A 24,492-nucleotide genomic window follows, 5' to 3' on the forward strand; every position below is an offset into this window, starting at 1 on the left:
TCTTTTTTTCCCCCTCTTCAATGCAATCGCACTGCCAAGATAAAATTCTATTTTTTATGAAATGATCAACTCACAAGGAATGTGATGCTGCCTTAATCAGGAATTTGATGATCCATCATCCCTCCAATAGCATGTTCCATTATGTTGTTCCATTAAACTGATTACATTCATTTTAGTCAATATTTTACATTCCAAAACATTGTCTTTGCATTTTACCACATTGTATGAAAACGTCATGGCACCAACACATTTCAGTGTTCATCCTGGTGGTAAATTGATCATGACAAAAGGAAGTGAAAAGAGCCGAATCTTTGCCAACACAAACAAGGTGGGCTGGTGTGGAACACACTTGGGTGATTTCAGCTTCATTGAGGCTTCACAGTACTGGCTGAGCTGCACGTGAGGTCGGTGAAACAAAGGGGGAAGAATAAATCGAGCGAGCCCGAGGTTGCGAGAGGACAGTGCCATTGCAAGACGACGGCTTCAAGTTACATAATGAACTAATAAAGAGCACATTGTGCCTAGCATGTTGCACCCTCATTATGTGCACAGTAGACACTAATATCACCTCAGGGGGTATTAAAACAACCTGCAAATGAGACTTTGAGTGTATGGGAACGCACCTCTTGCTCACTCTCTTTCTAGTGTGTGTGAACCGAGAAGGACGCCCATTCCCAAAAGGAAACATCTGAACATTCCAGACTAGCTGTGTAAGAAAGATGGAGAGCAAGAGCCTTCTTCCTCTGCTAAAGTCATCAGCCCGATAAAACGAAGGAGCAGCGCAAAGACGCTTGATCTATGAGCTGATGCTTAACACATTGGGCTGACACCTCGCCTGCTCTCCACGGCAGGTGTGTGCGTTCAAGTCGGCTCCGATTCAGAAACGATCGGACTTCTTTTTAGTGGGAAGATAGCTTGGATGAGACATGAAGGGAGTTTGTCACGGCCATATAGATTGACCTTCAGCATATCTATAGCAACAGGCTCCTGTTCTCTCTGCTACCTTTGGTCACACGTGGTTTTAATTCAGTGCTTCTCAATTATTTTCTGTTACGCCCCCCCCTAGCAAGAAGAAAACTATTGGCGCCCCCCCCCCTCCCCAACGTGACTTTCCTAACTTGTCTTGTAAGTCGTAAAATGTTGCACTGTCGCAAACGTCATAGAAGTAACAATGAGAGCGCCACTGCCCCCTGCTGGGAAGATGCGCAATTACACTTTATTCTAGTACTGCAAAAAAAAAGCCTGTTCCCCAGGGTCACACGCGCCCCCCCAGGTATAGCACGGCGCCCCCCAAGGGGGGCGCGCCCCACTATTTGAGAAGCACTGTTTTAATTAGACGTGCGCACGGGGCAAAGGCACACTCGAGCTATAGTGCTGCTCGCAAACACCCGCAGCACACATATGGTTCTGTTTTACGAACGGTGTGGCCAATGATCTAACCACTCCTTATATGGCCTGTCTGGTGCCACTTATTCTGTGCTGGTGGATAGAAGCACACACACTGGATAGAATATGAATAGAGGAAAAGATATGTGTCCTCAGAACAGATGAGAATTCCCCCCGGTGATATTAATGGAGGTTTAAATGACAGAGATTAAATAGAAGCAGTCTTGAATACGTGCAGCAGGTCTGGTCACATAAGAGATCGGATTTTCTGCATCGGGGTGGCGGAGTGGTCAAAGTCTCTAAGAGTGGAGAGCAGCGCTCCACTAACCCACTAAACACAGACTGCTCTGTGGTCACTTTCATCCATCCTTCCCTTCTGCTGCTGCCTCACCCTGTCTTTCGGGCCTCCTTGTTTTTCCGTGTTCCCGCTTCTGGGTGAATGTGACATTCAAAGGATGATGGCGTTAAAAGAGACGAGTAACCAGGTGTTAAGAGATGCAGCGGATGAGTAAATGTGGAGATGAGGAGGCCAAATTGTACAAAGTAGGCATTTTTTTGTCTTATTGTTCACACCCCTGCTTTTTTATTTATTTTCTATTTTGAAAACAAATCTATTTTATGGTTTGAATTTCATTACAGGCTCAGCAATTTGTGGATTAGTCAACAACTAATTGATTATCAAACTAATCGATAACTATTTTTGAGGATTGATTAATTGTCACAGACCTTGTTTGGTTTAAAATTGTCCACATACTTGTAACTTCAGCCTCTCAACAGTAACTAATCTCGTGAACATCTACTTCTACTTTGTAAAACAATGATCAAGATTTTTCTATATTTTTGGACATTGCAGATCAAATCGGAAAATTCATCTTTATTTGTGCTTGAATTGAAGTCATATTTTGAATTAAGTGATGGAAACTAAAATTTTTTTTTAGCCAATTAATCAACTCATCCTACCATAAAAACAATCAAAAGTTTAATATACATAATATTTATTTGTTTCAGTTTTGCTTTCAACAATAAATAGCAATTTCTTGAATTAAGAATTCAAAAGTCCCTCATGATTGGCTCCAGCTCAAATGAGGTCAGATCTGCTGAGCGTTATGAGACTTCAGTGCGGGTTTTTTTTTTTTTTTTATACTTCTCATTCATATACAATTTCCAAGGGAGGGCATTTGAGTTCTAGAGCACTCGTCTGCATGAGGAGGACATTGATTGAAGACGTTTGGTCTGAAACGTCTTAATGTTTAATTCAACGGCCCGGTTGGGTCACAAACACTCTCCACTCCTCTCCAGAACATTCTGTCCATTTTTCCAGCTGCTGCTGTCTGCATTGTCTGGTATCCAGCTGGAATACATTGGGCAGCTGTGTGCAGCGGTTTAACACACTCACTCAAATAAAGCCTTACACGCGCGCATGCACATACACAGACACACACACGCATAATGACCATGTCGTCAACGCGTGCAGGAAGAATGAAAAAAACTGCACCACAGTCATGTGCTCATTGGACACTGTTTCTGGTAAATGAAATTGTGTCAGGCTGTTCCATAATCATTTAGTATTGCATATAAAAATGTTTAGGAATACAGTGCTTCTGGTGAGAGAAAAAAAAATGCAAACATTCTTCTACAATATTTATTATATTTTGTTCTTAAATTTTTGTGGCAAACATTTGAATGCAATTATCCAAGAACTTCATTTATTATTGATTTTTTTTAAACAAATGTTCACTAAGTGAGTCCTTGGTCACACAGCTTGCATCAAAATGGTATTTTATTGCCAAGAAAAGAAGGAAAATTCAAATTGAAGGCCTCAGTCATCAGATGATCAATTTTTATCAAATACTAAGAGACAAAACGCCTTCAGAGTGAACAGCAATATCAGCAATGAAAGCAGTGCAAACCACATTTTACACCGAAAGTAAAAACATTGATGAAGACATAACAATAGTCTGATGAATCCACTGCAACTGAAAATTGAACAATTTTACACTTCAAGCAAAACCGGCTTTACTTTGCTCCCCTTGCCAATTCCTAAGATATGAGATCTGTACAGTGACAGAGAACACTGTACAATATATTGACATGGAGATCAATTAAATGATTTGAATTAGGAAGCAAAAGAAAGCTGTATAGCCACCAGTTGCACTTTACACATCCTTTTGAATTGGTATTTAGTTTCTATTGTACCGTAATTTTCAGACTATAAGTCGCGTTTCTTTTCATAGTTTGGGTGGGGGGGCGACTTATACTCAGGAGCGACTTATATACATATATATGGGGGGGAGGGTCACTTTTTTGGGCATTTTATGGCTGGAGCGACTTAGACTTCGGTGCGACTTATAGTCCGAAAATTACGGTAATAGTGTATTTTTATTTTGACATATGTGGCATGGATTTTGAAACATGACATTTTGTCCACATCGCTCAGCCCTAGTGTCAGCCATCATCTTTCGTAATTTGTGCCCTGAGATTGACTGGCCACCAGTCCAAAGTGTAGTCTGCCCTTCCAAATTGTGCTCCCCGTCACCCTGATCAGAACAAGCCTTACAAAATTGATGGATGAAGGTAGAAAAGCTACCGCAATATGTTTCTAATACCGTACTCAGCTTTAACACGGGCACAAAATACTGGAAGCAATTTTAGCCTCATTCATAAACATAGAGTGAGTGATTGACGGTTGATTTCCAGGTCTTATATAAGTAAAAAATAAAATAGATGTTAATAGGGCCATGCCATGCATTACTTGTTTTCTCTCAAATGTCTGCACTTCTCTGATTGATGTCATAAAGGACTCATGCCATGGTAAAAACCTCCCTTGCACACAGTCAATGTGTTCAATACTTGTGTGTGAAAGCACACATGCACTAGTGCGTGTGTGTGTGCAGAGGCGATTGTAATGATTACTTCATCTGGAAAGGAGGAGGGACAGTGTGTGTCTGTGTGTATGCATCCAGTTGCCATGGCAACCCCACTAAGTGCTCTGGACCGCAGTAGATTTGACAATACAGATGCGCCCAAGGCTATTTTGGTAGACTGGCGCCCATGCCCAAAAATGGGCGTAACTCCATTTTTGTACCAACAGCAGTCTAGTCTACTATGTTTGGGACCACGTTGTGCCTCTGGATGTTCCGATGCACGTAGTTGCCTGCCCCTGACTTGATTATTCCGAATAGTACACTTAATCTTATTATTAGAAAGGCCCGTGTAGATGGACAACCATTCATGTTGACACTGTCACTGCGTGGGATGAACCCATGTTGCCTGCACAGCCACAGATCCAAGCAAGTAAACCACTGTCATCCATAAACCATGTGTGCACGTTTTAAGCATCATTAAACCACGCAAGGTTAAATAAGTCCATTCAAATCACAATGGGCAACAATTTTGCACCTCAATTAAAAGTAATGAAATGCAAGGTCACCAGCCTTTTTGAAAGTGAGAGCTCCTTTTTGGCTATTGATTCATGCTACATGCACATTTCTGACAGAGGTTGCTGGTTCCATTCCGGCCCTCACTGCGTAGAGTTTGCATGGTCTCCCTGTGCCTGCGTGGGTTTTCCTCCCACATTCCAAAAACATGCATTGTAGGACGATTGAGCACTCCAAATTGAGAGTGTGAGTGCGGATGGTTGTTTGTCTCCGTGTGCCCTGCGATTGGCTGGCAACCAGTTCAGGGTGTCCCCTGCCTACTGCCCGAAGACAGCTGGGTTAGGCTCCAGCAGGCCCGCGACAAGCGTTATAGAAAACGGATGGCTGGATTTAAGTTTTGTATCAGATGACCATGGTACAATGAATTGCAATCATTTCATTTGATGCTGCCCGACTGCAAGATGGCAGCAAGATAGGAAAGTTCACAGTCTATTACTTTTACATCTGGTTCATTCCAGTGCCTGTTGAATGAAATCTCTATGTAAGTATATATGCTACAAGTACCTACAAGTTAAATGAGAGCCGTAATTTTCGGACTATAAGTCGCGTTTTTTTTCTTAGTTTGGGTGGGGGGGCGACTTGTACTCAGGAGCGACTTATATACATATATATGTTTTTTTTCACTTTTTGGGGCATTTTATGGCTGGTGCGACTTATACTCCGGTGCGACTTATAGTCCGAAAATTACGGTAGATGGTTTGAAGGGAAATGAATAATTGACAACATATGGCTCGGGTCTGATCAGAACAGAATGTTCTTGCTGCTGCAGCACTAGAGAGCAGCAAGCTGATCCACGCCACAAAGTCCAGTTTCACTTTTCTGGTGACTAACTTTACTCTGAATTACGACAAGTCTAGACATTCATGCATCCTAAAATAATACACGACCTCTATATTCTCAGTCTCAAACACGAGCGCACCCGCGCGCGCGCAAACACGCGCCATGAAGAATTACAAGAAAAAAGTATGCATTATAATTTTATGCAGTTTCACAAAAACTTTAATCTGATGAATCATTGGAATTTCTGCAAAGCCGTCAATTCGGATGATATATTTTGTGTTCATTCTTCACAATCTTTTTTGAGCCAAGGCAAATATTTCACACTAGAAAATATCATGGTAGACCAATAAACAAAGATAAAATAATGAAAATGTCTCAGTTTCTCAATAACGGATTTAGTGCGAAATCCAAGCTCGTTTAATTGTTCACAAAGCTATTACCGTGTGCTGGATGGCAACAACGCAGGTTAAATTAAACCTTTCGCCACCTAGTGGAAATGCATTTATTCTTCTACCTGTCAATATGTCGCTGGCAGTTAGAAACTCACATTATTTGTTGTAAACACAGATAAACAAAAAAAATGAGTCAATAAAGTGAAAGTGGATATACAGTGGCACACATGATGATCTCTTGCAGCGCTTTGGACAGGGACTTATTTTAGTGAAACAGGAAGCAAGACATTCGTTTATAATTAAGGATCATCGTGATTGGTTAATTGGCAGGAGCTATTTTCTATCAACTATCTTTTGTTATATCGGAGATTCTAAGCGAAAATAACAGGAGGAGTGAACTTGTAATGTGGTGTACATCGTGATACTAATTGGAGTAATATCAATTATGATGTTGGTGATTATTTTGGTAGGGATGATGAGGAGGAGGAACGAGATGGAGCTACTGTTAATGATGCAAATTGGTTGTGTCATTTGAGTGATAATTGAATTTTGCTTGCCATGTGAACAATACTGTTGCTGAGCCAATTTCCGAATGGAAACAAGAGCATACTGCAATATAGTGTGGTAAATTAGACTCACAGCACAGTGGTGAGCAGCGGGATCTCTGCCGTTCCGGGGGCCCTCTCCAGGCCGACGTTGGAGCAGTTGACCACGCAGCCCTGCTGGGGCCCCGCAGGCGCGCAGCTGCAGTTAACCGGACAGGGTGTGCAGCTCCTGCCGGCGGCCGTCTGCGAGCCGAGGCTCCACGGCTCCAAACAGCACAGGGCCACCAGCAGGCTGGAGAAGAAGTAGAAGCTGGGCCCGCAGACGCCATGTTTTCGCGTGGTTACAGTCGCTCCATTTCCACAAGGCATAGCTCACTCACATCTCATCGCCTCAGATGGTGGAAGTCCTCGCAGGCTGAGAAGGACCAAAGCAAACACGCTTTTTTTCTTTTCTTTTTTTTTGCCTCGGATTTCATGTGAGGAGAGCCCCAATTTATGAAAGATCTACTTTAGGACGAGATCAACTGCGCTTAGTTCTCCAAAGTTCCCTGCGCTTTGAAAAACTAACGGAGCGTCTCGGAGGAATCTTTCTCTGACGAGAAAGGGAAAAAAAGTTTGGAACTTCCTCTCTCCTCTTCCTCCTCCTCCTTTTTCTACACTGTGCAGTTCCGCAAACCACCGTTGAGAATTAACTGCAACTGGACAGTATTTATTGCATATACAAACAAACAAAATATCCACCAAACAGTACAGTATAAACACTTACAAGTTTAATTCATTCCACGGCCAATCCTTGAACGCAGTTTTTGCATATACGTAGGCCTATTAAATGTCCCCATTGAAATAAATTGAAATGCCATGTAATCCGTTCCAGCTCTAACCATCAACAATGAACCACATTGAAACCATAACAAAGAATAGCAAATTGTTTTTTGTTTTTTTTTTTAAAAAGAAAAAATAAATTGGTTCTATTAGCACTTCATAAGCTCTGCACTGCTGAAGTACGCCTCGGTTCGGTTTTGAAAGCTTCATTGCCTCTTTCTACACCAAGTGTTTGCAGAACTTGCCATGGGCTGTAGTTTCGAGAAGGACTTCTTGGATGCACAAGGATGACAACAGCATTTTTTTCTGTTCCGGGGCTAAAGAAGTACTTGCAAGGAGTATAAAGAAAGAACAAAATGAGCTACTTGTGCAAAAGGATGAGTATTTTATTCCCATCCAAAAGATGAGTGGACCTCCTCTGAGTAACCAGTTTTTCCTTAATCATAAAACATATTGTTTAGTCTTTTTCTGGCCAGGACAGGTCCAGTCTGGGTCGGGTGAAGGTAAAATGAGCTTAGCTTCTGTTTGCTTATGGGGAGGGTCCATGAGTCTGTGCAGGAAAACAGTACTTAGTGAGGCCACTAGATGTGTTATTGTAGGGCTACAGCAGTGCTTCTCAATTATTTTCTGTTACGCCCCCCCCTAGCAAGAAGAAAACTATTCGCGCCCCCCCTCCCCACCGTGACTATCCTAACTTGTCTTGTAAATCGTAAAATGTTGCACTGTCGCAAACGTGACAGAAGTAACAATGAGAGCGCCACTGCCCCCTGCTGTAGTAAACGCGCAATTACACTTTATTCTAGTACTGCCAAAAAAAAAGCCTGTTCCCCAGGGTCACACGCGCCCCCCCAGGAATAGCACCGCGCCCCCCAAGGGGGGCGCGCCCCACTATTTGAGAAGCACTGGCCTAAGTGACTGATTCACAATTTGGTTTTGTCTGATATCAGAGATTAAATAAAGAAAACCAACTGGCTGATTGATTTGTTTTAATTGAGAGGAAAAAAAAACAGCAAAAGCATTTCACTAGCTGACCAGGAGATGGCGACAGCGTGGCATCTGAAGACCATGGATTGTTTGTTCTGCTATAGCCTAGGTGACTGATTCACAATTTGGTTTTGTCTGATAATAGATATTAAATAAAGAAAACCAACTGGCTAATTGATTTGTTTTAATTGAGAGAAAAAAAAACATCAGCAAAAGCATTTCACTAACTGACCAGGAGATGGCGACAGCGCGGCATCTGAAGACCATGGATCGTTCTGCTATGCCGGTTTAAAAAAAAAAAAAAAAAACGTAATCAGCTAGGGGTCAAAGGTCAAAGTTTACGGTTCAAAGTTCACCCAGGGGTCAAAGGTCGGTTCAAAGTTCACGGGGTCATGTGCACATTTTCGATTTTTAACTAGAGTTGAAAGTTCAGGGTTCAAAGGTCACCCAGGGGTCACCACGGGGTCACCACGGGGTCACCGCGGGGTCACCGCGGGTTCAAAGTTCAGGGTTCACTTTTTTTTTTTTTTTTTTTTAGGTTAACCTTTATTTAACCCAGTGCTTCTCAATTATTTTCTGTTACGCCCCCCCCCCCCTAGCAAGAAGAAAACTATTCGCGCCCCCCCTCCCCACCGTGACTATCCTAACTTGTCTTGTAAGTCGTAAAATGTTGCACTGTCGCAAACGTGACAGAAGTAACAATGAGAGCGCCACTGGCCCCTGCTGTAGTAAACGCGCAATTACACTTTATTCTAGTACTGCCAAAAAAAAAAGCCTGTTCCCCAGCGTCACACGCGCCCCCCCAGGAATAGCACCGCGCCCCCCAAGGGGGGCGCGCCCCACTATTTGAGAAGCACTGGGCTACAGGAAGAGGTGGAAGGAGGAGGGCTCCACTGAGGGAGGTAGGGAGGTAGGGAGGGAGGATCTGTCCAAGGATGATGGTGATAAAGTCTGAAGCAAAAGAACTGCAGCATGTTAATTTGTGTTTAAAAAATCATGACTTGAACTCACTGGGACTCCAAAAACAGATGATAGTTGACGGCAGGCCATCTGAAGTCCCTTGAAAATTCCTAGTGAGCCGCTGGAGGGCGCAATTTTGTTTCAGCCTGTGGGTTAATTTCAAAATCAGAAATTAAAGTGCTTTTGGTCGACATACCTGGGCCCAGAGTGACTAACCTGGAGTGCATTATCCCACAGCCTGCTCTTTGGAATATTTCTGGCCACTAATTTGTGCACACTGTCAAGGAATGAATCATACAAGCGTCTCTTGCACTCTCTCCCTCTCTCTCCCTCTGGAGCTCTCTGTCGCCCCCACTTCTCTCCACCTTCTCACATTTAATGTTCTGTACTTGATGTTTGAGACAAAGGTCAGCTTGGATAAACATCAACTATAATTTTCCTCCGTTAATGTTGGTCCATTTGTGGAAAACAATCACAGCATCTTCTCTTAAGTCCTTGTGGTGGAAAATTGCAAAATTATTAAAAGGGTGCCCACAGGACAATAATGTCCCTTGACAGGTCAGTAAGGTCAAACCTTGTGTAGTGTTATGGTTTCGCTCCAGGGGATTGTTGTGGACACAGGCGCAATATTAGGAGGCGCTTTCCCCCAACCCACCTGACACAAAGATATTCCAACCCAAAGCATGTGTGCGTGCATGCTTAATGAGTTCGTGACTTAACGGGTGGTTGGCATTCCACTTACCATGGTTCCCTGCAGAGAAGAAATATCAGAAAAAAAAAAAGACCACCAGGGAGTCAGTGCAGGTGGAGGTTATTGTAGATGTGCTGGTTACAGGAGCGTATAAGCATATTGATGTATCTGTTTTGTCTGTAGCTGTTGATCGAACCTATTTTTGTGTGTGCGTGTGCGTGTGTGCGCCTGCAGAGAGAAAAGAAGCCTGTTTGTTTGATACACGTATTCACATGACGGACATGGACAGATTTCATATTGAGCTTACATTACTGAAAACAAATTCTTTAGGTAAGGGGGAAAACAAATATTAGGTGGGCTATATTGTGTAAAATAACCCATTTTTGCTATGCTGTAATATGTCATATAATTAGTCATGATACATGATACAGGACCTTTAGATCACATGATGGATGAGTGTTTTGAACATCTGCTTCTCAGTTATGAGGTTGGGGAAAGCGAAAGGCTTTTTCATGTGGACTCTGCATGTTTTTCCGTGCTTTTGAAATTACTGGTATGTAGACTGGTCTGTGCATGAGATTGGCACACGCAAAAGGCGTTTATCCAGGTAAACTGCAAGAGCTCCCCTTGCGGATGATGTCATCGGCAATGCGTGTGACGTGAGCAATTGGAGACGCCTTGCACAACTGTGCGTCTGTGTGTGACCCCATGGTGCACCCATGGAGGTGCTGTTGAAATGTTTTTAAGGGGTGTTAAGATAAATATGGCATCTTCAGAAATAATGTAAAATAAAAAAAAACTACTAATAATGCGAATAGAAAACTGAGTGATTTTCAAATTGAAATTCTGTGAGGCATGGATTTAGCGTTATTGATTAAATTACAGGATATGAAAATGATCTACTTCTTCTCATATAAATGATCAGGACAACTTAATGTTTGTGATGATTATTTCTATACTTAAATTACAGTTTTTGGTTTTGCCTATATTTTCGTTTTTTTATTTTCACAATTCTGTTGTTCTTGTTCTCCCTACAATTTTGATTAATTTTTCTGTTTTATATTTATTTCGGGGAGGATTAACTTGTGCCTTCCCTCTACTCACAGTTAAAATCCATAATTCAAGCTTTCTCGTGCGTAAAAGTCGAGCGTGACACTGACTGACTATTGACGCACAGCTGGAGCACTCCCATCACATTTGCCGAGAAGTGAAGAGACAGTGGCTCGCGATCTTTTAAGAAAATCCTACGTTTTTGCTTCCAGGAGGATACTCAACACCTTCCATTTATGTAATGTGACCGTGGCGCACGCGCATATTGAGTCGCGTTGGAGGGCTTTCCATGCAGGCTCCGATTTGCGCACGTATTACAGAACCACCTCGCGCACTCAACCGTCTCAATTAAGGTGATATAAAGTCGGCATCAAACCAGAGAATTTATGGACTCGATTATGGAACAAGAGGATGTGCTCAATTGTTCTTTGGCAACTTCTGCCCTCGCCAATGGCTCCAGCAAATTGACACAGGGTGTCCCCTTCCAGGGGAGCAGCGCGCTGCTGACAGCGATCATCTACATCACAGTCTTCATGGTAGGTTTGGCCGGCAACAGTCTGGCCATCTACGTGGTGCTCCGCTATGCCAACATGAAAACGGTGACCAACATCTACATCCTCAACTTGGCTATCGCCGACGAGCTCTACATCATCGGGCTGCCTTTCCTCACGACGCAAAATGTGCTCTCCTACTGGCCCTTCGGATCCTTCCTGTGTCGGCTCGTCATGACCGCGGACTCCATGAACCAGTTCACGTCGATTTTCTGCCTCACTGTCATGTCTGTTGACCGCTACCTGGCCGTGGTGCACCCGATCCGGGGCACCAAGTGGAGGCACCCACGCGTGGCCAAGATGGTGAGCGCAACAGTGTGGGCTGTTTCTTTTGTGGTGGTCCTGCCTGTGGTCATCTTCTCTGATGTGCAGGTACGTATTGCTCGTCCTACAGTTCATGGGTCATTCCTGGACGAGAGGATCTTTTTTGTTCCCTCATCCCCAAGAGATCAAAAAATGCACAAACATGTACTTGTGTATTGTTTTGTCCTACTTAGTAAACAAAACAAAAAAAGTAAACCGTAAACCTGTCTCAGCTTTTGTGCAATGTGTTAGCATCAAAATAAAATGGAATGAATGTTGGTTCCAATAAACATGAATAAAGTTTAGCACTTGGAACAGTGGATATAGGCAATCCAATATAATGCAAAAATTATAATGTTGGTTGAATAGAAATTGCAAAACATTGTATCCTAATTTTATTTGCATTTTACACAACCTACTGGAATTGGGTTTTGTTGTATATTCTTTATAATAATGAAATTTCGAATTTAACTGCGTGTAAAATGAAACGGATGATCTCTTATTCCTCTTGCCTGTGTATGCCAAAGTTCATGTCATGTTCAGTAACTGGTTCTATAATGTCGCTTTAGGACACATTTAACTCGTGCAACATGATCTGGCCTGAGCCAACAGACGTGTGGTCAACAGCCTTTATTCTCTACACCGCCATAGTAGGCTTCTTTGGACCCCTGCTCATCATCTGCCTCTGCTACCTCCTTATAGTAATCAAGGTGTGTTTGTTTGTGTCTGCACGTGTGTGTGTGTTCATACCATCCCTACATGTCTTTATTTTCCTGCAGGTGAAATCCTCCAGCGTGCGGGTGGGCTTCACCTCACGGCGGCGTTCTGAGCGTAAGGTGACGCGGATGGTGGTGGTTATCGTGGTGGTTTTTGTCCTCTGCTGGCTGCCGTTCTTCATCATCAACATCATCAACGTCATGGTCATCATCCCTGAGTCCAGTGCCACCGCTGGAATATACTTCTTTGCCGTCATCCTGTCATATGCCAACTCCTGCGCCAACCCTCTGCTCTATGGTTTCCTCTGTGACAACTTCAAGCAGAGCTTCAGAAAAGTATATTGCTTAACTATTCTTAGCTAAACTTTATTCTCTGTAGTAGACCCTCGATATAGAACGCTATCCTAAAGTGTTTCTTTTCTTAGGGAGTCTTTGAGCCATGCTTTGTTTTTTTCCTCACCCAGGACATGTTTGACCTGGGTGACCTTACCAGGATAACTGACACACAAACGCTTCCACCACAATTATTGAATCGATTCAATCTTTTTTTTTGTTTATCATTAATTTTTAGAAATAAATTGGGGATTTGATGCTGAACGAGTGTGGGTTGTTTTTAGAATTGATCATCTGTGTGAAGTACAATATCTTGTTTCACTGGATTTAGTATAAGCAGATAAATACCAAGTCTTCTTTTGTGTTTTTTAGGCATCTCTAAGTACAGCACCTGTTTGGAGTCATTAACACTATTGTGGTGGTTGTGCAGGTGTTGTGTGTGAAGAGGTTGAGTTGCAAGGACCATGGTGTGGATGACGCCGACCCCAGCGCTCGCCGTAGAGTGAGGTCAATGCCAATTGATTGTGCTCCTTACTCTCCTCCCCATCAGGTGTCTTATCACCCCCAGAGCAGCCAGGTATGTCTGTTTACTTTTTCCACTGGATATATGTGAGTCACAAGCACGCTCGGTCATCTTTGATTACATTTAAAGCCTCTTCTTAAGCTTATTTGGCCATCTTCTTGTGATGTGTCTTTTCCCTCGCTGAAGATCTTTCCTCAGCCTTCAGGCTTCCAGATTTCTCACACAGCTGCTGACTTGCACGCCTGTGACTCTGCATGCAAGCAGTCTACCTCCACAGTCACACAATTCCCCAGGACCATGACAACAATTACAGAAACCCCCATAAACACCCTGGCTGAAATACCGGCTATTTCTACAGTCACGAGAGAATCTGCCGTCTCTTAGGGAATATAGCCTCTCGAAGAGGAGCTTGAGGATGACAGAAGTGTGCGACGTCCATGTGAAAATTGGCAATCGGGAAGCGTCTTGCTGGCCACATAATCTAGGTACCTAAATCACATTGCAATGTGTTGCGGAAAAAAAAGAAGAAGCAATTTTCAGAGCAAACATTGGTAACTTCAACCACATGGGAGAACTATATATATACATATATATATATATAGTATGTATACGTATATGTATACATATATACATACACACACACACACACACATATATAATGTATATATATATATATATATATTTTTTTTTTTTTAAGCTTAAGCTTTGGGAGCTTAAGATCAGGGGATGCTTTGAGTATAATTGTCAATTTCTGTCTATGTGAAGCCCTTTGAGACTGCTTGTGATTTAGGGCTATACAAATAAACTTGACTTGATATTTCATTGTAATATATAATACAGTGAACAAAATGCCACTATTCTAATTTTTCACACACAAAATGAAACAAAAAACATTTGTCTTTTTTTCATTTTCTTTTATATAAGTAAACATGCTTTTCTTTTGCTAACTTTTGTTGAATTGTAATGAATCTAGTGCATTTATTGTTACGTGTCCTTGTGGATAGATTTCTATTTTTGAGCCTTCTGCTTGTTATTTGCCGGAAACGTTTACAGTTGACTATGTGCTTTTTAATGTAATTCATACACAGAAGTGATTCAATGTTCTTCACTCACTTTAGGTTAAGTGTTGTGTAAATGCAGTTCATTTGCCATTTACCATTTACTTCTACATCACGACATCATTTACATGGATATTTTTTCCAGAAGCTGTGATGGAAGTGAATTAAAGGGTTGTAAATTAAGAAAATCAAATGAATGGAAGTGATGTGTTGACCTGACATAAAATTACAAAATTCTCATTTGTGTTATACCTTAGGCTACATAAATAAAGAACATGACAAGTTTACAGTTGTGTATGTTATAGGAAACCAAAACACAATACATTTTTGTGATTGCTCAAACGTCTCAATGTTGTCATTTGATAAGTTGCTTGGGGAAAAAAAACGGTGGTCATAAACCAGGCATTTTGGCATGGTACTGTCATACATGACAACAAATCTACCAAGGAATGCACGCAGACAACCTTAAAATAAACATCCTGCAAGACAAAGTGAAGCGGAACTTGGCTGCCCTGATATGAACCCGCTGAAGGGCTGAGGACATTCTTTTGAAAACACCCATTGGTTCTTATTATGTACGTGTAATTTTATAGAATGGGGTTTTCCATGTCAACCAGTTTTACTTGCTCTATGTGTAAAATAAAACTTGATGCTGTGTTAACGGTCCAAGAGTTTTGCATGCCCGGAGTGATGGGTTAAATCATTACCAATCAACTCTTCAGCCCTTTTGCCATCTGGTGAGTAGTAAGCTTGAAGATCTCTCATCACTATCCTCTAAGACTCTAAATTGTCCATTGATGTGAATGACTGTTTTTCTACTTGGCAATCACTCCAGGTTGTAAACATATATAGCGTTGTGACTTCCTCCGGTCAGAAGGCGTCACCACACCAGCAACTCAAATGAGAAAAAGACACTGCTAAGGCCAAAGGTATTTTTCTGCTTTTAGAAGAAGGGACATGATATTGTCTTGAACGTGATATTTTGTTGCCTGAATCTATGAAGCAATCAATGCAATCAAACAATAACTCTAAATGACATTTGTGCACTTGCTGACAGTATTTTGGATCAATTCTATGAGGAAACTGCTCCAACAATCTCAGGTTTATTCTTTCAGCTCCTTCCACAGGTGTTTAGTAGGATTTGGACTGTTTACTAGTACAATTTAATTTAACCAATTTACCACTCTTGATGGAATTTTAAAATATATATTTGATATATACTATTTTGTTTCTGTGCAAATAAATAAATAAATAGATAGATAGATAGATAGATAGATAGATAGATAGATAGATAGATAGATAGATAGATAGATAGATAGATAGATAGATAGATAGATAGATAGATAGATAGATAGATAGATAGATAGATAGATAGATAGATAGATAGATAGATAGATAGATAGATAGATAGATAGATAGATAGATAGATAGATAGATAGATAGATAGATAGATAGATAGATAGATAGATAGATAGATAGATAGATAGATAGATAGATAGATAGATAGATAGATAGATAGATAGATAGATAGATAGATAGATAGATAGATAGATAGATAGATAGATAGATAGATAGATAGATAGATAGATAGATAGATAGATAGATAGATAGATAGATAGATAGATAGATAGATAGATAGATAGATAGATAGATAGATAGATAGATAGATAGATAGATAGATAGATAGATAGATAGATAGATAGATAGATAGATAGATAGATAGATAGATAGATAGATAGATAGATAGATAGATAGATAGATAGATAGATAGATAGATAGATAGATAGATAGATAGATAGATAGATAGATAGATAGATAGATAGATAGATAGATAGATAGATAGATAGATAGATAGATAGATAGATAGATAGATAGATAGATAGATAGATAGATAGATAGATAGATAGATAGATAGATAGATAAATAAATAGAGGAGATACAACAGAAGTGACAGGAATGACATTTTGTACAGTATAGCACAGTAGAGCCTTCTGGTGTCTTATAATGGATATTGGGATTCTTGGCTGACTGCTTCTACCGAGTGGCCAGTACATGACATTGCAAGTGACTACTAGATCGCTTAGACTCCAGCAAAGGTAAACCAATTTAGTCAATGAGCCATATAGACTTGAACTTGTGCAAGTATTATGAGGTCTGTTCTCAGAAAAAGATATAGTGTATAAATCATTTTAAATATAAGGAAAAACAATATTGAAGAAGTAATTTCCTCCTAAACCTAATCACTGCTTGGAGCAGTGCTCATCAAAATGAGTCTTTAACATATTTGTGGAATAATGTTGTCAATGTTGTTACTGGTTTTCCACCTGGAACTCTGCCATTGCTGTCACTTTTACCCAGTCTCGGACGAACAAACTCATTTTAAAACGTGATTAATGTAAATTCAGGAGTTAAAAGGTGGGGCAAAGTTTTTTTCTATATTGCGCCTGGGTAGTTTTGAATTTTTTTTTAAATGAAATCCTAATTTAAAAAGTGCATTTATGTTTATCTTTGTTTGATATTCACATTTGTTTGATTGTGTTTTTAAAGTGGAGGAACTGCAAAAAAAAATAAAGTGCAAGTGAGCAATTGTGCTCACTGTACATGTCGACTATTGGATAATTGTGAGGGATAACGGAGGGATTATGGGATGGACCATAATCGACTAGGTTCTATTGGATGGATTTAAGTGATGACTGGATTAGCCAGATTAGAGATAATGTGCTATGAGTCAGCACTTGCATATCTTGTCTCCGTTTAGCATGAGTGGTCCTTATGTCTCTGTGGACAGATTCAACTCACAAATGATACAGTTACATTGGAAACTAACAATTAGACTGTGACGGTTTCGGGCAGTGTTTCCTAATTTTTATTGAGCCATCAGCAAAGGCACATTTTTTTTACTAGAATAATATTGAAGATGCCAGTTTAAAAAATGGCTAACAGCCAAAGATTTACATGTCACAAAAGGTATGTACAGAACACTATCGCAGTAGAGACAAGGCACTCAAACGATACAATTGCTGAGAATTTTGGTTTAGGGGACAGAATCCCATAATAACTTACTGTATTCAACTATGGACTTTGAGGATGGCTGTAATTGATACAAAATCAAATTTGTGTATCAAGGAAATGGGTTGGAAATATTAATGGGTAAAAATATTAAAGTCGTGAGCCCCAATTGACCTCAAAGTCTTTCCATATTAGTAGGGTGGGTAAGGTGTAACCGCAGCTTCCAGACAAAAAACACATCTCACTGTGGATAGACAATTGCCGAATGGATTTTCATGCAATTTTATCCTAAGGTTCATGTTTCCCTTTGAATGAGTTATTGAGTAATCATATACAGTGGTAACTCATCATTAGCAAATTATTCACGGGATTAGATCAAGAAAAATGACATTCTACTAGTGTAAAATAAGATTTCTATGCAAATAGTTTCCTTGGTCTAAGATATCGATCAAGATGCAGTCTGATAGCTCCAGTATCCATTGTCCTCTGAATCCAAAGCCAATTGAAGTAGCAGTCAAGATAATATGGACCCTCTTCCATATACATCTTTATCTGTGTAGTTACGCTAAATACTTAGCTAGTAGCTGGATGATCTACTGATCTTCTTTCCTTACATGCATTTGTATGTCCCAGAGTTTATTTGTGTACCACAAGCCATCTTTGGCTTCTCTAATGTCTGACTGTCTATAATCTGTCACCAATGTAGTTGTCTGCCAGCAACAGGTTCGATTGCCAAGTTCCATGCTGATTGTCATGGGCACCCTCAGATCTTGTTCATCTCCAGGGCAGGAGATTAGTCTACCCAAAAGAGAGTCTTGGCTGAATGATAGGCTGTTATGTAACATTTCCTACAAGGAGGGTCACGTGGCCTCAGCGCGTCATCCATCTGCCTTCATCTATCCAAATCCCCTCCTCACTCAGCTAGCAATACTCTTAATGCACACCTGTGACATGAACGTTTTTGCCTATGATTGTTTTGGTCCACCAAAGAGGAAAGTTGAACAGGCAGCAGCTTCCTGTTATGATGATTCATCCCATGAAGTGGGGAAATAAGACAAAGCTTGTGGAAAAAAAAAAACCTTGGGTGTGAAGAGGTGTGCTCATAATTTCCTGGTTGGATGTGCGCACCAGCAGTCCCTGCTTCCCATACGTGGGTGAGCTCCAGCAAAGCTGGGATTGCATCTCTGTTGACACCTCCGCACAGTCAACATGCAGCAGCGAGAGAGAAACATGCAGACACAGTGACTGGGATGAAGACGGCAGTGGTTGCGAGAAAGAGAGACCTCCAGACATGGGCGAGAGAGTGAAAGGGAGCTATTTGAAGAGGTAGAAGTCGTCAAGTGTTATCATTAATTATTTTTTGGAGTGTGGTCAGCGGGACACAATCGAACAAAGCAACTTGAAGGACGTTTTCAAATGCAACATGGAAACTGCGGTTCCTGCAAACCTGAGGATTTGAAATGGGATTATTCATTAGAATCAGTTTAATTCTCCAAACGATGGCACGAAGAATATGACAATCCATTATCAGTAATTAAGATTTGAAGCTGCGATGCCCTCAGAGGTGAGTCAATAATCAAATCATGTGTAATTGTTAGTATGCTTTTTAGAGATAATTTGAGGTTTAAATTAGATTTTTTTTTTTTTTTTCAAAAAAACAGAGGATGTTTAGACTAATTTTCTGGTGTAAATTAGGGTATTTCTTATATTGCAACAGGGCCCAACAAAAAATGCATAATTATCATTTGCATGAGTACATGCGTGCGTGTCTGTGTTTTTATGTTCTTAAGCTCGACTTCTCAAAGCCCAGCGTGCAACGTCAGCCCACGCTGTTTCCCGTTGCCAAGGAAACTATTGCCCAGCGCTAAAATCCGTTCTGTGCTGTGAGAGCATGAGTGTGTTTCCACATAGAAGAATATTCATGTCTGATCTGTGACTGAATTTTTTTAGCAGTGTTCTATAATGTGTCTCCATGATGTGACTTCCTTCCTTCCTTCCCATCTGTCTCACCTAACTAGTTCCTCTCTTGTCTTCAACACCCCTCAAAGATGGCTGTCAACAGTTTCTCCATCTTCCTCCTGCTACTGATGGGTTCTTGCACATCCCATCCATCACCTCCTCCTCCTCCACTGGGATGTAGTGAGCATGTGGAGCCCTCTTACAGAGTGCTGTGTGACCTGGAGTCGGTGTGGGGCGTCGTTTTGGAGGCTGTGGCTTGTAGCGGGGGCCTCACCTCTCTAATCCTCGCCGCGCTCCTTCTCGTCAAGCTTCGCTCTATTTCAGACCCGGCCAGGCGCTCTGGAGTGGGACCCCTTCTCCTGCTCCTGGGTACACTCCTTGGGATATTCCCCATCTCTCTAGCATTCCTTGTGGGAAAGAACCAGGTCCTATGTGTGATTCGCAGAGCCTTCTGGGGCCCCCTCTTCGCCCTTTGCTTCTCAAGCTTGCTCGTCCAGGGCCTGAGGCTCAGGAGGCTGGTGGCTGGGAAGACGAGCCCCTCAGGAAGCACGCTGGCTGCACTGGGCTTGGCGTTGGCCTTGGTTCAGGGCATTATTTCTGCCGAATGGGTCCTTCTCACCGTCGTCAGGGAGGGTCACCCAGCCTGCGAGTATCCACCTTTGGACTTTGCTCTGGCATGCAGCTACACTTTAGGGCTGCTCCTCATAGCCATGGGGCTCTCTCTCGGGGTAGTGCTGTGTGGGGGCGAACTGGTGGTAGAGGCAGCTCGTGAAAGTGCCGAGGATCGAGAAGATGAGAGTGACAAAAGGAGATGGAAATGTAATGCGGTGTGGCTCTTCCTGGCAAGTCTGGCTTCGGCCTTGCTTTGGGTGGCATGGCTTGGCTTTTATCTCTATGGGAGCCAAGCAATGAGGCTCAGAGGGAAAGTAGGGAGGTCAGGAGGAGGAGCGGGAAAGGTGGAGGACCGTCTGCTGGACGAGCCCGCTCTGGCCGTGGCCCTGGTTGTGCAGGGCTGGATCCTTCTGCTGTTCCACGGCATTCCTGAGAGCCACCTGTGTCTCTGGAACCGTTCACAATGCGCCAGGCAAGATTTCTTTGACACCAGTGAGACAACGCCTCCTCCACATTTCAGAGATGAGCTCCAAGCACACTCTCAGCAACCCTTCCAGGAAAACCAGGCCTTCTCTATTGAGGAGCACGGTGCAAGTACGCCCATGTTTTTACACGTGTCTTTTGATAGTGTTTGAATTCGGCCTTTCAGTGGAACTCAAGAGGTCACACTTTTGACATCAAACTGGAGAAGCTCACAGCTGGAAATGTACAGTTGCTAGGCAACCAGCAACGCAAATCGTCTGGGCTTTTTCTCCATTTAATATCATATGAATGAATGTAAAATTAAGAAAAAGCAAAACTTCTATCGAGTGAATTAATCAAAAGAAGTCTGACTCACGATATGAAGCCCCACCCACTCTTCACGAGTGCAGCTTCTATTATGTAACATGCTCATCCTCATCTACAATAGAGAGGGAGACTCTAAAAGAGCTTACCAAAATAGTACAAAAGAGAACCACAAGAATTAATAATCATACAAAATCTTGCGATGTAGGGTTATTTTCTGTAGAATGTGTACATTTAGACTCACAACATTGCTAAATTATCATTTTACAGTACTTGCTGATCTCACACATCCTTTCACAGAAGCAAGATGGCTGTGGAATAATGGCATCATAAATGAATATGAGTAATAACATAAAGAACCTTAAAATTCATATTTACTGTAGTAAACGTACATGGACCAATCGCAAGAGAGAACTTGCTAAATGTAATGAAGCACAAGCAGTGTATGTATTTTTAGACTTCAAAGTCATTTTGGGCAAGAAAAATGCCACATTGATTGTAAAAGCAAAAAATGCTCTTACCAATTTCACCGACTTTACTTTGCTTGATCATTCAGCTCTTCGAAGTGGAAACTATCACCAGAGCGGTCACGGCAGCGTTCGCCCTGGCATCGCCTTCAGAGGTCACGTATACCAACCGACTGAAATGGCTCTTGTTATGAATGGCGGCACGGTAAGTGTGTCTCTCAAAATATGTCACTCGTCAAAAATCAGTAGTTTCAGAAGACCAACTTGATTTTCACCTTCATATAGATGCCCACGGCCCCTATTAACTACACTGGAAGACGACTGTGGTAAAGTGGTCATGGGACGTGAGCTTCTGTATCACTATGTTGCTTAATCCCCTGATTCCTGACGAGGAGTAATCATTCCAAAAAGACATAAGCTATCATCCAGGATGGACTGACAACAGCTCAACACATTTCATGTTCCTGCATAATTGTTTGAATTCTGCATTTTGAAAGCCATCGTTGAAAGGTTGTGTCACTTTCCTCAAATAAAAGGAATGGAAATGACAGTGACAGTACGGATGAGGACATTTTGCTGGTCTCAATACCAGTTACAGTGATTTAATATTAGCGATGCACAGATGTTTGTAATATGTAAATACGATAACAGCAAATGTTTCAGGTGGACCGATAATGCGTGGGGTTGAGGATTATACAAACCTTCAGGATATGAATTTACAGAATATCCTACAAAAGCTTGCTATGTCTTGTATTTTTCCTGCCATTTGGCTAGTCCATTAGAGTGCTACAGTACAGCGCTTGTTCGTATTGCCCGTAATCTTGCACAAAAAGAAAGTCTGTGGGCAACCTAAAAAGCCATTTACCAATGCACTCAACAGTGAAATCATTAGGTACACTGGTGCACCTTTTACATGCATCATCTATTCAGGACCCAAACAAGAGCTGAGTTTTGATTCTCATATACATTACCCGAGATGTTATAAACACAATTTAGTGCGATGCAGTTTAATTTTACAATAAAACCAAAACAATATGCATATTGTGAAATGAACATGAAGGAATGAGCATTCAAGCTCTTGCAATGGATCTCATTAGTGGTAAGGTCATGGCACCCGAATGAGCCGTCAAAGGTTATCAATTGTCCAAGTTTACTTTGTTTGGCTGAAAATGATGATTCATTAATGCTTTCATATTTTTGGTCCTTTAACACAACAACAAAGATATGAATTACAAACAGAATATTTGAGTGTTTTACAACATTTTGACCTTTAGTGTTTTACTTTACAATGGAGAGGAATTTCCAAACATAAAATTAGGCAAAAAAATGAATTAACTGATGATCTTAAATACTCTTACTGGCAGAAATGTAATTGGAATTTAGACCTTAACCCAAATATGGACTGCGTGTGAGAGTCTTATTGAAATTGCTGGCAGTGATTGTCCACGGTAACGTAACAACTGGACAACCAGTGGTCATTGTCTCAGGAGTTTAATGGGTTGAATGATCACAACGTTATTGAGCGGAAGGTCGGCGCAATTTTCAGCGACTCCATATGCATCATTGGCTCATATTTTGAGAAATCAAGAGTATCGGTAAACTTCTGACAGTTTCACAATTGGTAAATCAATTGGTGAATAAAGTGCAAGTGTACCTAATGATGTAACCAATGAGTGTAAATATATGTGATACAGTACAAGGTTTAAGATATCTTGGAAGCTGTATTTTGCACTTTATGAGAGTTAATATGATCTTTGTGTGGTAATATTTGGGAATAGGTCAACTATTTTGATATTTTGTCAATATGATTTTATTTTGTTTTTTTTCTAAGATTTTGATGTCAATATTCAATAAATGAATAAAACAAACACCGTATGGCCAGGTGTCAAAAGATCCTATCAATAATGTAGACGAGAGGTTATTAAATCATCTGTTTGTCATCTGGCCATCAGTTTTGGTATATTTTGTACTGTGATGTGTGATTGTCACCAAATTGTTATGTATGACAGTGTTGCTGTGAAATAGGGCAATGTGGTTCCTACTAAATTGTTCCAGTTTGAACGTGAATAATATAAAACATTAAAAAAAAAATCTTGTTTGCAAATGCATTTAGTTTTCAGGCAATATAGTCTGTGTGATACTGGCATAATACTACGGTGCAATTTATGACTCAAAATGTTCACTATTGCTGTGGGTATTCAAATTCTAATCAAGTGGTCCATTTTGCACTAAATCTGATTTTCTGAGTAAGGAACTAGTGTAAGGTTTCTGCAATGTGGCTTTTGTTAGTGAGAATTATGCTACAATTTTGTGTACTGCAAATATCAACTTGACATTTTACATTATTATTTAATATTTTAATATGAATGACTTTCAATCAAGTAAGTCTTAGATTGTGAAAAGCACTGGTATTGACCTTTTAATGATTTTATGGCAACTGCACTGTCACTGTTTTAAGGCAGCATCATATGAATGTTTGTAATGTAATTTGCACAGAGTGACTAATACATCGTGCACATTTTCTCTTATAAAAGGTCGCCTTCATTTGTCATCAGACTCCTGTCCTAGTATGCATAATTGCACTGTGATAATATCCGTTCGGGTGAGCTGGAGCTTTTCCCAACTCTACTTCGGGCACTGGCGATGTACACCCAAGGGTGGTGGAAAGTCAATTGCAGGGCACACAGTGTGGGAAGAGGTCAGTGTGTCGAAGACCCAATTTTCACACAAGCACAGGGAGAACATGCAAGCTCCACACAGGAAGGCCAGAGTCAAGATTCAAAGTCCAACCATGTCTGCATGGTCCTGCCCAGTCACTCACCAGTTAAGGTGTGCATCATTCCAACACCACTGATGCACCAACACTGGAAAAAGACCATTCATGTTTTGAGCAAAGCAGTAAATAAAATATCAAATAATTTGAATCACCCAACTCAACCACCAAGGGCTTTTTGTAAGATGTTTAGTCTTGCCACATATTTGGCTGTTTAGTGCAATCGTGCAACTTATATAGGCACCTGAGAAAAACCCACTTTAAAATATCGCTCTTTAAAATTAAATTTTAAACGTACATTTTCATTTGATCACTAAGTTAAGTGCAATCGTGCAACTTATAGGCACCTGAGAAA

At 41.1% G+C, this 24,492-nt stretch overlaps 3 protein-coding genes across 3 annotated transcripts in view; 2 read left to right on the forward strand and 1 right to left on the reverse strand.

The window, feature by feature from the left end:
• Positions 1-7,091, reverse strand: part of pkd1a (polycystic kidney disease 1a) — a 39,591-nt gene extending 32,500 nt beyond the window's left edge. The window contains exon 1 of the mRNA XM_061275237.1: positions 6,635-7,091. Coding sequence (XP_061131221.1) covers positions 6,635-6,909 — 275 coding nt within the window. The 5' untranslated portion in view covers positions 6,910-7,091. The remainder of the gene's footprint in view (positions 1-6,634) is intronic.
• A 4,011-nt stretch (positions 7,092-11,102) lies between these two features.
• LOC133152041 (somatostatin receptor type 5) lies at positions 11,103-15,370 on the forward strand. Its single transcript, XM_061275565.1, has 5 exons — positions 11,103-11,970; positions 12,471-12,611; positions 12,681-12,953; positions 13,381-13,527; positions 13,660-15,370. The coding sequence occupies exons 1-5, from the start codon at positions 11,434-11,436 to the stop codon at positions 13,855-13,857; spliced, it is 1,296 nt and encodes a 431-aa protein (XP_061131549.1). The 5' UTR covers positions 11,103-11,433; the 3' UTR covers positions 13,858-15,370.
• A 3,296-nt stretch (positions 15,371-18,666) lies between these two features.
• Positions 18,667-23,308, forward strand: gprc5bb (G protein-coupled receptor, class C, group 5, member Bb). Its single transcript, XM_061275590.1, has 4 exons — positions 18,667-19,104; positions 19,589-20,705; positions 21,454-21,569; positions 21,650-23,308. The coding sequence occupies exons 1-4, from the start codon at positions 19,093-19,095 to the stop codon at positions 21,692-21,694; spliced, it is 1,290 nt and encodes a 429-aa protein (XP_061131574.1). The 5' UTR covers positions 18,667-19,092; the 3' UTR covers positions 21,695-23,308.
• Positions 23,309-24,492: the final 1,184 nt, after the last annotated feature.

The sequence above is a fragment of the Syngnathus typhle genome, linkage group LG3 (assembly GCF_033458585.1).
Source record: "Syngnathus typhle isolate RoL2023-S1 ecotype Sweden linkage group LG3, RoL_Styp_1.0, whole genome shotgun sequence".
NCBI classification, from domain to species: Eukaryota; Metazoa; Chordata; class Actinopteri; order Syngnathiformes; family Syngnathidae; genus Syngnathus; species Syngnathus typhle.